Here is a 13,454-nt window from a genome sequence, read left to right as displayed (position 1 = left end):
TGGGCTTCGCCCCCACAACCCAAAGATGTGCTGGCTTGGTGGATTGGCCACACCAAATTGCCCCATAATTGGAAAAAATAAATTGGGTATTCTAAATTTATATATAATTTTTTTTAAATAAATTTAGATTACCCAATAATTTTTTCTATTAAGGGGCAATTTAGCGTGGCCAATCCACCTACTCTGCACATTTTTGGGTTGTGGGGGCGAAACCCACGCAGACACGGGGAGAATGTGCAAACTCCACACGGACAGTGACCCAGAGCCGGGATCGAACCTGGGACCTCAGCGCCGTGAGGCGGTTGTGCTAACCACTAGGCCACCATGCTGCCCTAAATTTATATATAATTTTTAAAATAGTCTCCATCTACCATGATGGGATTCAAGTCAATTTTTAAATTAATTCATGGATGTGGGTATCTCTGTCTAGGCCAGCATTTGTTACCTGTCCCTAACTGCCCTTGAGAAGGTGGTGGTGAGCCACCTTCTTGAACCATTGCAGTCCATGTGGTGCAAGTACACCCACTGTGCTATTAGGGAGGGGGTTCCAGGATTGACCTAGTGACAGTGAAGGAACAGCCATAAATTTCCAAGTCAGGGTGGTGAGTGACTTAAAGAGCTTGCAGGTGGTGTTCCCATGCATCTGCTGTCCTGGTCATTCTAGATGAGTGAGGCTGTGGGTTTGGAAGGTGTTGCCGAATGACTCTCCACAAGTTGCTGCAGTACATCTTGTACACGCAGCTGTCACTGTGTCGGTGGTGGAGGGATTGGCTATTGAAGGTGGTGGATGTGGTGCCAATCAAGCGGACTGCTTTTGTTGAAGTATTTCAAGGCAGACACGGAGCACTCTTTGATCAATCATTATTAACATGTGCATATGGCGAGCAACACAGTGAAGTTCACCGTATCGCTCCATCTTTGTGCAGTGAAGCAGAAACATTTATAGCTTGATTAACCAATAGAATTAGAGTTGCAGTCTAATCCTTCATTTGCACGTCACACACACCAATAATATCACAGTTAAACTTTCATTTTAGGGCAGCACGGTGGCGCAGTGGGTTAGCACTGCGGCCTCACGGCGCCGAGATCCCAGGTTCGATCCCAGCTCTGGGTCAGTGTGTGTGGAGTTTGTACATTCTCCCCATGTTTGCGTGGGTTTCACCCCTACAACCCAAAAGATGTGCAGGGTAGGTGGATTGGCCACGCTAAATTGCCCCTTAATTGGAAAAAAATGAATTGGATACTCTAGATTTAAAAAATACAACTTTCATTTTAGGCCAATGAAAGGACAGTTATTCTAGCTAACAGTAGACAGGGCAACTGACCAATAGAAGAGTACGGTCTTTCCATCTTGCTTTTACGTAGACATCACCCCTTTGCCTTTGGAGGCTACAGTATCTATCAGAAAAGAGCATTCCTGAGAAAGCGACCGCCATGTCCCATCTCCAGACTTGTGTCATTCACTAAGAAATAGGATATTATGAATTCGATTCTAACTTATGTCCTTCGCTAAGGAGCATGATATTATGGATTTCATACTAACTCATGTCCCTTGCTAAGGAACAGTATAACATGGATTCCACACTTTGTCCTGGATAGTGTTGAGCGTTTTGAGTGTTGTTGGAGCAGCACTTATCCATCACATGGAGGGTACGCCATCACACTCCTGTCTTATGCCTTGTAAATGGCGGGCAGGCTTTGGGGAGCTAGGAGATAAGTTACTCGCTGCAAAATTCCCAGCCTCTGACCAGCCCTTGTAGCCCTAGTATTTATATGGCTCGTCGAATTCAGTATCTCGTCAATGGTAACCCCAGGATGTTGATCATGGGGATTCAGAAATAGGAATGTCACTGAACGTCAAGGATCAATGGTCAGCCTGAGGGTGGTGAATCCGCTGAACACTTTGCGGCAGAAGGCTTTGGAGGCCAAATCACTGACTGTCATTAAGACAGAGATAGATATGTTCTTCATTAATATGGGGATCAAAGGGCAGCACGGTGGCACAGTGGTTAGCATTGCTGCCTACGGCGCTGAGGACCCGGGTTCGAATCCCGGCCCTGGGTCACTGTCTGTGTGGAGTTTGCACGTTCTCCCCGTGTCTGCGTGGGTTTCGCCCCCACAACCCAAAGATGTGCAGGTTAGGTGAATTGGCCACGCTAAATTGCCCCTTAATTGGAAAAAATAATTGGGTACTCTAAATTTTTTTTTTTAAAATATGGGGATCAGGGATTCTGGGGAGAAGGCAGGAGAATGGAGATCAGAAACATATCAGCCATGATTGAATGGTGGAGCAGACTCAATGGGCCGAATGGCCTAATTCCGCTCCCATGTCTTCTGGTTTTATAGATTTTCCCTTGGGAGATCATTGCCTGGCACTCGTGTGCTGCGAATGTTACCTCGCACTGATCAGCCAAAGATTGAACGTGGTCCAGACCTTGTTGCATATGAACACTGACCGTTTCAGTATCTTTTTTTAAAATAAATTTAGAGTACCCAATTCATTTTTCCAATTAAGGGGCAATTTAGCGTGGTCAATCCACCTAGCCTACACATCTTTGGGTTGTGGGGGCGAAAGCCACGCAAACACGGGGAGAATGTGCAAACGCCACACGGACAGTGACCCAGAGCCGGGATCGAACCTGGGACCTCAGCGTCGTGTGGCAGCAGGGCTAACCCACTGCGCCACCGTGCTGCCCGACCATTTCAGTATCTGAGGAGTTGCGAATGGCGAACATTGTGAAATCATCAGTTAACATCCCCACGTAGGACGGCACAGTGGTTAGCACTGCCGCCTGACAGCGCAAAGGACCCGGTTTCGATCCCAGCCCTGGGTCACTATCTGTGTGGAGTTTGCATATTCTCCCCGTGTTTGCATGGGTGTCACCCCCACAACTTAAAGATGTGCAGGGTAGGTGGATTGGCCACACTAAATTGCCCTTAATTGGAAAAAAAAAATTGGATACTCTAAATTAAAAAAAAAGTAAACATCCCCACTTCTGACTTTGTGATGGGAGGAAGGTCATTGATGAAGCAGCTGAAGATAGCTGGGCCTCGGACACTACCCTGAGAAACACCTGCAGTGACGTCCTGGAACTGAGGTGACTGACCTCTAACAACAACAATCATCTTCCTTTGTGCTAGGTATGTCTCCAACCAGCAAAGAGTTTTCCACATGGTTCCCATTGACTCCACATTTGCTGAGGCTCCTTGATGCCACACTCAATCAAATGCTGCCTTGATGTCAACGACAGTAATTCTCGCCTGACCTCTGAAGTTCAGCTCTTTTGTCCATGTTTGGACCAAGGCTGTAGTGAGGTCAGAAGCGGAGACCCTGGTGAAACCGAAACTGTGCGTCAATGAGCAAGCTATTGTGAAGTAAATGCTGCTTAATAGCACTGTTGCTGACCCCCTTCCATTTCTTTACAGGTGTTCAAGAGTAGACTGATGGGGTGGTAATTGGCAGGATGGGTTTTGTTCTGCTTTTTGTGAACAGGAAATACTTGAGCAATTCTCTGGATTACACAGACCTGTTGAATTACAAGTTCAGCAGCATCACCACTACACTGCCATTCATTCGTTCCTGTTCTCTGTGGAACTCTTAAATACAGGTTTGTCACCAGAATTGCCTACATAACATGTGACTGCACATAAATAGTTCACTGACTCGGAAGCACTTTGGGACATCCTGCGGACGAGGTGCTATAAAAATGCAATTTTCTCTTTCACGTGGAGGGTTACAGATTAGTTTACATTCAAACATGAAATGCTGTTCCGACTATAAATGGTGAATCCTTTACTTCCAGAGAATGTGACAAATCTTCAAATTCTAACAGAGACATGCACTCACCTTAAGTCCTTCAATTGTTTGCAGTGTTTCAGCATTTCACACAAGGCTGGCATGTAAGCAACTTTACCCAACAGACCAAGGTTTGCCAGAGACAATGTCTGTAGCTGTTGACACTTCAGTCCAATGCCAATCAGCCCCGACCCAGTAAGGATGCCAGGAAGCTGGGCCAAGGTCAGACTGCGCAAACGAGGCAACTGTCCGATGAGGGCCAGCTCTTCGTCTCTGATTCGCTGTGCTCGGTCACAAGGTGGTTGCAGGTTCCTAATGGCAGGCTCATTTCGAGGCACATTCGAGGTAAAACTGGACCCTATCAGCTCTAGCTCTTCCAAAAATGGAACGTTCTCCAGTAAAGTCCCAAACACCGTTGCTGGCAAATTCGCTGACAGCTGCTCCTGAATATTCTTTGGGTAGGTCGGAACTCCAATTCGAACCTTCTTGCCTAGGCCCCGGCGCACAGATTGCGCCCCCAACGTTGGCACTGTGTGGTTAGGCAGTTTGTCGGCATTTTTGGCACTTTGTACAATGCAACACACAGGGAGTGATAATGACCGCAGTCGTTTCAATCTCGCCAGCAGCAGACACAAGTGCTTTCCGGCCCCCTCAGGGCTGTGGTGGTGAGCTGCAGACAGATTGAGGTGCCTCAGGTTAGTGCAACAGTTCACCAGTGCCTCCACCACATCAAAATCAATGTCATCTTTGGCCTTGCGAAAGACAGAGCAATCCGATAGCAGGCAGTGAACGCAGCCACTGAGGTTCAAGCTAACTAACGACTGGACATTTCTGCCGCCGTTAATTATTTGATGGCTCAACTGGCAGCCAGACAGGATGCAATGGCTAAAGTTCAAATACACAGGGTTGCTCAACGTAATGGTGTGCAGAAGTGAGGAGTGTAGGAGCGAGGATCCGTTCAACCAGGAACGAGGGAGCTGCAATGCTTCCAAGCTAAAGTTTTTGGTCATAAAGTCTAGGAAGTTCCGCGTGGAGCATCCAGTGTCAACAAAAACCCCCGGGACAGATAGGAGAAAGGCACGCAGGTTCTCAGGAGTCCGGATGCTCAGAACAGACAGGTAAAACCTCCCAACTTCCTGGTTAACGTAGCCTGGTGACAACCTTGCATAGAACACCTTGAGGTTTTGATAGTGGGGAATATTGCTTTGTCCAACCATCAGCTGGCCCGAGAGCATTTCACCCTCTCGAGTCCGGTCGGGGATTTCGAAATAAAGCAGCAGCCGCTCCAGGTTGGTACAGCAAGGAACAATACCATAGGAAGGGGTGAATAAAGTCTGCTTGAGTTCAGTTACTTTGCCAAGTGTTGCCTTACATTCACTGCTCAGTTGGCCAACATCAAATCCTTGGCTGACGTCTAAAGCGAGAGAACGCAGGTTAAGGAGTACAGATAGCATCCTGGAGAGACGCAGTGATGTCATGCGGCATCCTGTTAGGTCAAGCTTCAGGATGTTTTTACACTTTGCCACTTGATCGATAGTGGAGCCAGACAACCAGTAGCAGCCACTCAGTTTCAGCCGCTGAATGTCACTCGCTATTTCTTTCAGCAGGGAGGTCACCTTTGCGTCACTTTCCTGGAAACAGAACAAAAATTTGTTCAAGGCTCTGAAAGCAAAATGCAATTGAAGAAAACGCTCAGTTTATAATAAATATGAGCAATGTATCTACAATGCTGCAACTGAGCCAAAATAATGCCTATGTCCATTTGCCCATTGGTTGTAGAATTGTGCTCAATCCTTTCTTGCCTTCACCAAACGGTCAACTTCCAGCCATTTGGCTGCTTCACACCTTAGAATGGACTCCCCAGCCGGAACAAAACTTACCAATCAACATTAAGGTTCAGTTCTCCCCGTGTTTGCATGATGTCCAGGCTAGGTGGATTGGCCCTTAAATGGAAAAAAATTATTGGGGACTCTAAATTTTATTTTTTTTTAAACATTCAGGCTCAGTAAATGTGGCTGAGGTCTAAATCCCTAGACAATAGCTCAGATATCAAGCAGTTACTGTTCTGCACCTTAGTTTATGAATGTGAAAGCAAGTGGAGCAGGGATAAGGCTCCCACTCCTGGTTACTACGCAGAGATCCTTAATTGTAAAGCATAAATACTGAGTGAGATCAGAATTATGACGCTCTTCACAACTGAAGCTCATTCACAATCAGTGTGTTCACACATAAAGACGATACCCGGCAAATTACTGGAGTTTGACGTGAAAACCCAACTTAAAATGGTCTGGTCTGTTTTCAATAGGTCAATTTTGGCAAAAGTTATTTCTGTTCAAGGAAGATATCTCTTCACTGTTAAAAATACACAGCAATTCACAGTTTCTGACGTAATTCTCAAGATGGGGGTTCAGGTTGCCCGGGAGTGGGGGGGCTCCGCAGGTACAACATTTCTAGTTTGGTGTGGGAGAGTGAAAGCTGATCTGGCAAGGTGGGATGGTCTCCCTCTGTCACTGGCAGCTCGGGTACAAGCAGTTAAAATGAATGGGTTGCCTCGATTTCTGATTATTTTCTAATGCCTGCCGATTTTCCTGTCAAAGGCTTTTTTCAGGGAGATTGAGGGAAGCATTACCTCGTTCATATGGGGAGGGAAAGTGGCCAGAGTTAGAAATGTGCTGCTACAGAGGGGAAGGCAGGGGGTTTGGGTTCTCCGAACCTGATGTATTATTACTGGACGGCGAATGTGGAGAAGGTGCGGAGCTGGGTCAGAGGGGTTGAATCCTAGTGGGTCAGAACGGAAGAGAGTTTGTGCAGGGGTCGAGTTTGAAGGCACCAGCAACAGCACCGCTCCCGATAGCCCTGGGAAAATACTCGGAGTCCGGTAATAATAGCTTCATTGAGAATTTGGAGGCAGATTCGCCAACACTTCGGGTTGGGGGCAGGGTCAAGGGAAATGCCGATTCGGGGGAACCACAGATTTGAGCCAGGTAAGTGGGATGGAAATGGGAGGAGAAGGGGATTAAGGCACTAAAAGATTTGTTTCTTGGGGGTCGGTTTGCAGGATTGAAAGAGCTGGAGGCAAAGTATGGGCTGGAGCAGAGGTAAATGTTTATATACATGCAGGTTTGAGACTTTGCCAGAAAGGAGATACAGAGCTTCCCATTTGTCGTGAGAAATAGGTGTTTATAAATGGGTGTGTTATGTAAGTATCTGTAGTGAGAGTACCTTTAAGAAATGGGTATTTATTACAGCAGTGATGTCAGAGAGTGGGTGGAGCTGGGCAGTGTCAGCTTTTAACTTTCGCTTTAGGCTTTTTGCTGCAGGGTGGGTTTGGTTTCATTTTAGTTTTGGAGAAGTTGAAATCACAGCAGGATGTATATGAATCTCTGCAAGCTCATGAATGTTCATTTGGGATTTTCAACATGGAAACTGCTCTCAATAGTGAATTTAAACCTCATCTTTGTGTTAAAAGGAAAGTAAGGATTACTTTGGGGTTGTATTTGAATTGATGGTTGCTAACATGTTCACTGTGGTAGGCCGAGGGCGAGGGGGTATTCCTTTTTCTCCCACGTCCATAGAGTGTACTCCAGAATCGATTTCTTCGTGTTGAGCAGGGGGCTGATCCCGAGGGTACGGGAAGCTGAGTACTCGGCCATTGCGATCTCTGATCATGCACCACATTGGGTGGATGTGGAAATGGGGGAGGCGCGGGACCAGCGCCCGCTGTGGCGGCTGGATGTGGGGCTGTTAGCGGACGACGAGGTGTGTAAAAGGGTCCGGAAGAGCATTGAGAGCTATCTGGACTGGAATGACACGGGTGAGGTGCGGGTGGGGACGGTCTGGGAGGCCCTGAAGGCAGTGATCAGGGGAGAGCTGATCTCCATAAGGGCACACAGAGAAAGAAAGGAGAGGCAGGAGAGGGAGAGGCTGGTGGGGGAGCTATGGCAGTGGATAGGAGATATGCGGAGGCACCAGAGGAGGGGCTGCTGGGGAGAACGGCGCAGCCTGCAGGTCAAGTTTGACCTGCTGACCACCAGGAAGGCAGAGACGCAGTGGAGAAGGGCGCAGGGGCCGCGGTCTATGAGTATGGGGAAAAGGCGAGCAGGATGCTGGCACACCAGCTTCGCCAAACGAGATGCGGCTAGGGAGATTGGGGGAGGTGAAGGAGAGGGGCGGGAAGGTAGTGCAGAAGGGGCCAAGAAGTGACGGGGTCTTCAGGGATTTTTACAAGGAGTTGTATCGGTCTGAGCCGCCGACGAGGAGAGGGGGAATGGAGGACTTCCTAAACAAATTGAGGTTCCCAAGGGTCCAGGAGGGGCTGGTAGAAGGGCTGGGGGCGCCAATAGGGCTAGAGGAGCTTGTCAAGGGAATAGATCAGATGCAAGCGGGGAAGGCGCCGGGGCCAGATGGGTTCCCGGTGGAATTCTATAAGAAAAATGTGGGACTTGGTGGGACCGGTACTGGTACGAGCCTTTAATGAGGCGCGAGGAGGGGGGGGGTTCTGCCCCCGACAATGTCGCAGGCTCTGATCTCCCTGATATTGAAGCGGGATAAGATCCCGAGCAGTGCGGGTCCTACAGGCCTATCTCGCTTCTGAACGTGGATGCCAAGTTGCTGGCAAAGATCCTGGCAGCTAGAATAGAGGATTGTCTGCCAGGGGTAATCCATGAGGACCAGACGGGGTTCGTGAAGGGGCGGCAGCTCAACACGAACGTGCGGAGATTGCTGAATGTAATTATGATGCCGGCAGTGGAGGGGGAGGCTGAGATAGTGGTAGCGCTGGACGCGGAGAAGGCATTCGATAGGGTGGAGTGGGAGTACCTGTGGGAGACGTTGGAACGGTTTGGGTTTGGGGAAGGGTTTATTAAGTGGGTGAAGTTGCTCTACTTGGCCCCGACGGCGAGTGTAGTGACAAACGGGAGGAGGTCGGAGTATTTCGGGCTCCACCGAGGGACCAGGCAGGGATGTCCCCTATCCCCCTTACTTTTCGCACTGGCGATTGAACCGTTGGCGATGGCACTGAGGGGTTCAGGGGGGTGGAGAGGACTGACTAGGGGAGGGGAGGAACATCGGGTATCGCTGTATGCGGATGATCTACTGCTGTACGTGGCAGACCCAGAAGGGGGAATGCCGGAGATAATAGAACTATTAGCAGAGTTTGGGGACTTTTCGGGGGTACAAACTAAATTTGGGCAAAAGCGAGGGTTTTGTGATACACCCGGGGGACAGGGAGAGGGAATGGGGAGACTCCCTTCAAGCGAGCAGTGAAGAGCTTTAGGTACTTAGGGGTGCAGGGTGGCAAGGAACTGGGGGACCCTCCACAAGTTGAACTTTTTCCAGGCTGGTGGAACAGATGGAGGAGGAATTTAAGAGGTGGGACATGGTGCCGCTGTCGCTGGCGGGGAGGGTGCAGTCAATCAAAATGACGGTCCTCCCAAGGTTCTTGTTTTATTTCAGTGCTTGCCCATCTTCCTCCCTAGGGCCTTCTTCAAAAAGGTGACGAGTAGCATCATGAGCTACGTGTGGGCGCACGGACCCCAAGGGTGAGGAGGGTCTTTTTGGAGCGGTTGTAGGGGCAGTGGAGGGCTGGCACTACCCAATCTCTCGGGGATTACTGGGCGGCAAACGTGTCGATGGTGCGCAAGTGGATGATGGAAGGGGAGGGGGCAGCTTGGAAACGAATGGAGAGGGAGTCCTGGTGGCAACACAAGCCTGGGGGCCCTAGTAACGGCACCATGGCCGCTCCCCCCACGAGGTACACCACGAGCCCGGTGGTGGCGGCCACCCTCAAGATATGGGGGCAGTGGAGGCGGACACAGGGGGGAAATGGGAGGTCTGTTGGCGGCGCCAATAAGAGGGAACCATAGATTCATCCCGGGGAACATCGACGGGGGATTTCAGAGCTGGTACAGGGTGGGCATACGGCAGCTGAAGGACCTGTTTATAGAGGGGAGGTTTGCGAGCCTGGGAGGGCTGGAGGAGAAGTTTGAGCTCCCCCCCCGGGAAACATGTTCAGATATTTACAAGTGAAGGCATTTGCTAGGCGGCAGGTGGAGGGGTTCCCCCTGCTCCCCAGTAAGGGGGCGAGTGATAGGGTGCTCTCGGGGGTCTGGGTCGGAGGGGGGAGGATATCGGACATCTACAAGATAATGCAGGAGGCGGAGGAGGAAACATCAGGGGAGGAGCTGAAAGCCAAGTGGGAAGGGGAGCTGGGAGAGCAGATAGAAGACGGGACGTGGGCTGATGCACTGGAGAAGGTCAATTCTTCCTCCTCGTGTGGCGAGGCTGAGCCTCATTCAATTTAAGGTGCTGCATAGAGCTCACATGGACGGGGACAAGGATGAGCCGGTTCTTTGGGGGTGAGGACAGGTGTGTCAGATGTCTGGGAAGCCCAGCGAACCATGTGCATATGTTCTGGGCATGTCCGGTGCTGGAAGGGTTCTGGAAGGGGGTGGCAAGGACGGTGTCGAAGGTGGTGGGGTCCAGGGTCAAACCAGGATGGGGGCTTGCGATCTTTGGGGGCGGGGTAGAACGGGGGGTACAGGAGGCTAGGGAGGCCGGAATACTGGCCTTTGCGTCCCTAGTGGCTCGACGAAGGATATTAATTCAATGGAAGGACGCAAGGCCTCCAAGCGTTGAAACTTGGATTAACGATATGGCTAGCTATATTCAGCTAGAAAGGATCAAATTTGCCCTGAGAGGGTCGGTACAGGGATTCTCCAGGCGGTGGCAACCTTTCCTTGACTTTTTAGATCAGAGATAGGCGTTCGGGGTCGTGGCAGCAGCAACCCGGGGGAGGGGAGGGGGGGGGGCAGCAATGGTCGTGGGGGGACATGCACGACTGTAACGCGGGCAAGTCTGCTCGCTGCTCATGTCTGAAACTGTAGGCTGCCTTGTTTGTTAAGTTGTTGCTGGGGGGGGGGGGGGGGGGGGGGGGGAGGACTGGTGCGCGCGAGAGGGCGGGCGAGGGAGGGATATTTGCCTAGAGGGATTGTGTTGTAAATAATTTAAAAATTAGTAGGGGTAAATGTCTGTATGGAAACTCTTTCAATAAAAATTATTTTAAAAAAAAAACATGTTCACTGTATGTTTTAAAAAGGTTAACTTGAGTCCATAAACATGAGAATAAACATTGTTTTGCTTTAACAAAATACTTATCTATTTCTGCTGTACCACACCTGTATAGTGGGCCGTGTGCTCCCCATACGCAATCTAGTAAAAGTTGTGGTCAGATGAACTCCATGATACACTTTGGAATTCTCTTAACCCTAGCCCATAACACACTGCTGGAGGAGGTGCTGACGACAGGGGGGCTGGAGAAGGGGGTAGTGTCGGCGGTTTACGGAGCTATTTTGGAAGAATAGAAGGCACCACTGGAAGGGATCAAAGCAAAGTGGGAGGAAGAGTTGGGAGAGGATATGGTGGAGGGGTTCTCATGTGAGGTGCTCCGGAGGGTGAACACCTCCACTTTATGCACGAGTTTGGGGCTGATATAGCTGAAGGCGGTATATAAAGCACAGCTCACAAGGGCAAGGGTGAGCCGATTCTTTGAAGGGGTAGAAGCTGTATGTGAACTTTGCAGGGGAGCCCCCACAAATCACGTTCATATGGGCCTCACGGTAGCATGGTGGTTAGCATCAATGCTTCACAGCTCCAGGGTCCCAGGTTCGATTCCCGGCTGGGTCACTGTCCTGTGGGAGTCTGCACCTTCCTCCCCGTGTGTGCGTGGGTTTCCTCGGGGCTCCGGTTTCCTCCCACAAGTCCAAGATGTGCGGGTTACGGTGGATTGGCCATGCTAAATTGCCCGTAGTGTAAGGTTAATGGGGGGATTGTTGGGTTATGGGTATGCGGGTTACGTGGGTTTAAGTGGGGTGATCATTGTTCGGCACAACATCGAGGGCCGAAGGGCCTGTTCTGTGCTGTACTGTTCTATGTTCTATGTTTTGGTCCTGTCCAAAGCTGGAGGATTACTGGAATGAGGGTTTTAGGGTAATCTCTAAAGTGGTGCATGTGAAACTGGACCCGGGACCTCGGGAGGCCCTATTCGCAGTGTCGGACCAGCCGGGGTTGTAACCGGCGCGGCGGCAGATGTTGTATCTTCGCCTTCATTGCTCGCCCAAAGGCTGATCCTGTTGGGATGAAGAGCAGCCTCTCCACCCTGTGCCCTGGTGTGGAGGGGGGACCTGTTGCAAATCTTGACACTTGAGAAGGTTAAGTTTGAACTGAGTGGAAGGATGGAGGGATTCCACAATTCATGGGCATTATTCATTCTGCACTTTCAAGAACTGGATAACATCGAACATTAGCTGGGGGGTGTGGTTGGGAAAGGGGGACTGTGTGTTAATGGTGACTATGGATGATTGCTGATTCCTTTTTTGTCATTTGTTTATGTGAACATGCGGGCTGATGTTTGGGGTTTGGTGGAGGATGGGATGGTTGTTATTGATATGGGGATTGACATATTCATTATTGATTACTGTTTACTGTTGGTGTGTGTAAATGTGGGAGAAAATGTAAAAAAGGAGAATAATTTTTTTTTTTTTAAAGTGTGAAGAATAATTGTGGAGGGATGCTTTAAATGTTAAACTGGGAATCTTTCCTGTAGTCAAGAGTACAAGTTACCAACTGAAATAGTGTTTAGTTAATGTCGCTTTTAGTTTGTGTTGGTTAAAAGTCTTAAAGCTTGAAATCAGGTCGTACAATTCCCTTAAGTTGGCCACTGGGAATTCAAATTTCCTTTTCAGAATTTAATCGGTCTCTTTGGGGGTCGTAACAATACACAAGACAAAGTAAAACCTGATGTAAAATAACTACTGCTGTTCTTGAGAGTTAAGTCTGGTTTCAACCGAGGGTGAACCATTTGCCTTCAATTCACCGATTTGTTCAGCAGGCTTATTCTAGTGCCCTCCAGTGGTTACTTTCATCTTTGAACTCAATTTTCATCATTTCCAATTGCATAGTGCTACTGGTCTGGTACACAAAACAAAAAGAAAACCTTCCTGGCGGGGTTTCTGACTGACCTTTAAGTGCATGTTGTGTTTCATGCATTGGTCTTTTTCAACCTGTTAGTTTCAGGCCTACTATATTTTAATTTGATAGTTTTTAATATATCACTCATTAGTTTTAGTCTTGGCGGTATGGTGGTTAGCACTGCTGCCTCACACTGCCGAGGACCCGGGTTCGATCCCGGCCCTGGGTCACTCCATGTGGAGTTTGCACATTCTCCCCGTGTCTGTGTGGGATTCACACCCAGAGCCCGAAGACCAAAGATGTGCAGGGTAGGTGGATTGGCCACACTAAATTACCCCTTGATGGGAAAACAAATAGTTTTAGTCTTTCCTTTATACACTAAGCATTTTGAAGTAAATATCTCATTTCTCCTCTCCACTTAGTCAGTATTCCACAATAGAATCATAGTTCAGTACAGAAAGCCATTCTGCCCATCAAGTCTGTACTGGTCCTTTTGAACAGCAATCCAGTTAATCCCGATTTTCCCTCTCTTTCCACATAGCCCCACTTTATTTTTTCCAATTTACATTTTAAGTCTAACACTGAACCTGCAATTACCACCCTTGCAGGCAGTGCATGTCAATTCTTTCTGAACTAGTTCCTCATCCCACCTCTAGTTCGGTTGCCAACCACCTTATATCAGCATACTGTG

General features: G+C 49.1%; 1 protein-coding gene across 1 annotated transcript in view; it reads right to left on the bottom strand.

Annotated features, from left to right (window-relative positions):
• Positions 1-3,462: 3,462 nt before the first annotated feature.
• fbxl18 (F-box and leucine-rich repeat protein 18) overlaps positions 3,463-13,454 on the bottom strand; it is a 29,845-nt gene continuing 19,853 nt past the window's right edge. The window contains exon 2 of the mRNA XM_038820681.1: positions 3,463-5,427. Within this exon, the coding sequence (XP_038676609.1) occupies positions 3,844-5,427 (1,584 nt within the window). The 3' untranslated portion in view covers positions 3,463-3,843. The remainder of the gene's footprint in view (positions 5,428-13,454) is intronic.

Source organism: Scyliorhinus canicula, chromosome 15 (genome assembly GCF_902713615.1).
Source record: "Scyliorhinus canicula chromosome 15, sScyCan1.1, whole genome shotgun sequence".
Taxonomy (NCBI): Eukaryota; Metazoa; Chordata; class Chondrichthyes; order Carcharhiniformes; family Scyliorhinidae; genus Scyliorhinus; species Scyliorhinus canicula.
This window is presented reverse-complemented; position numbering and strand designations above follow the sequence as displayed.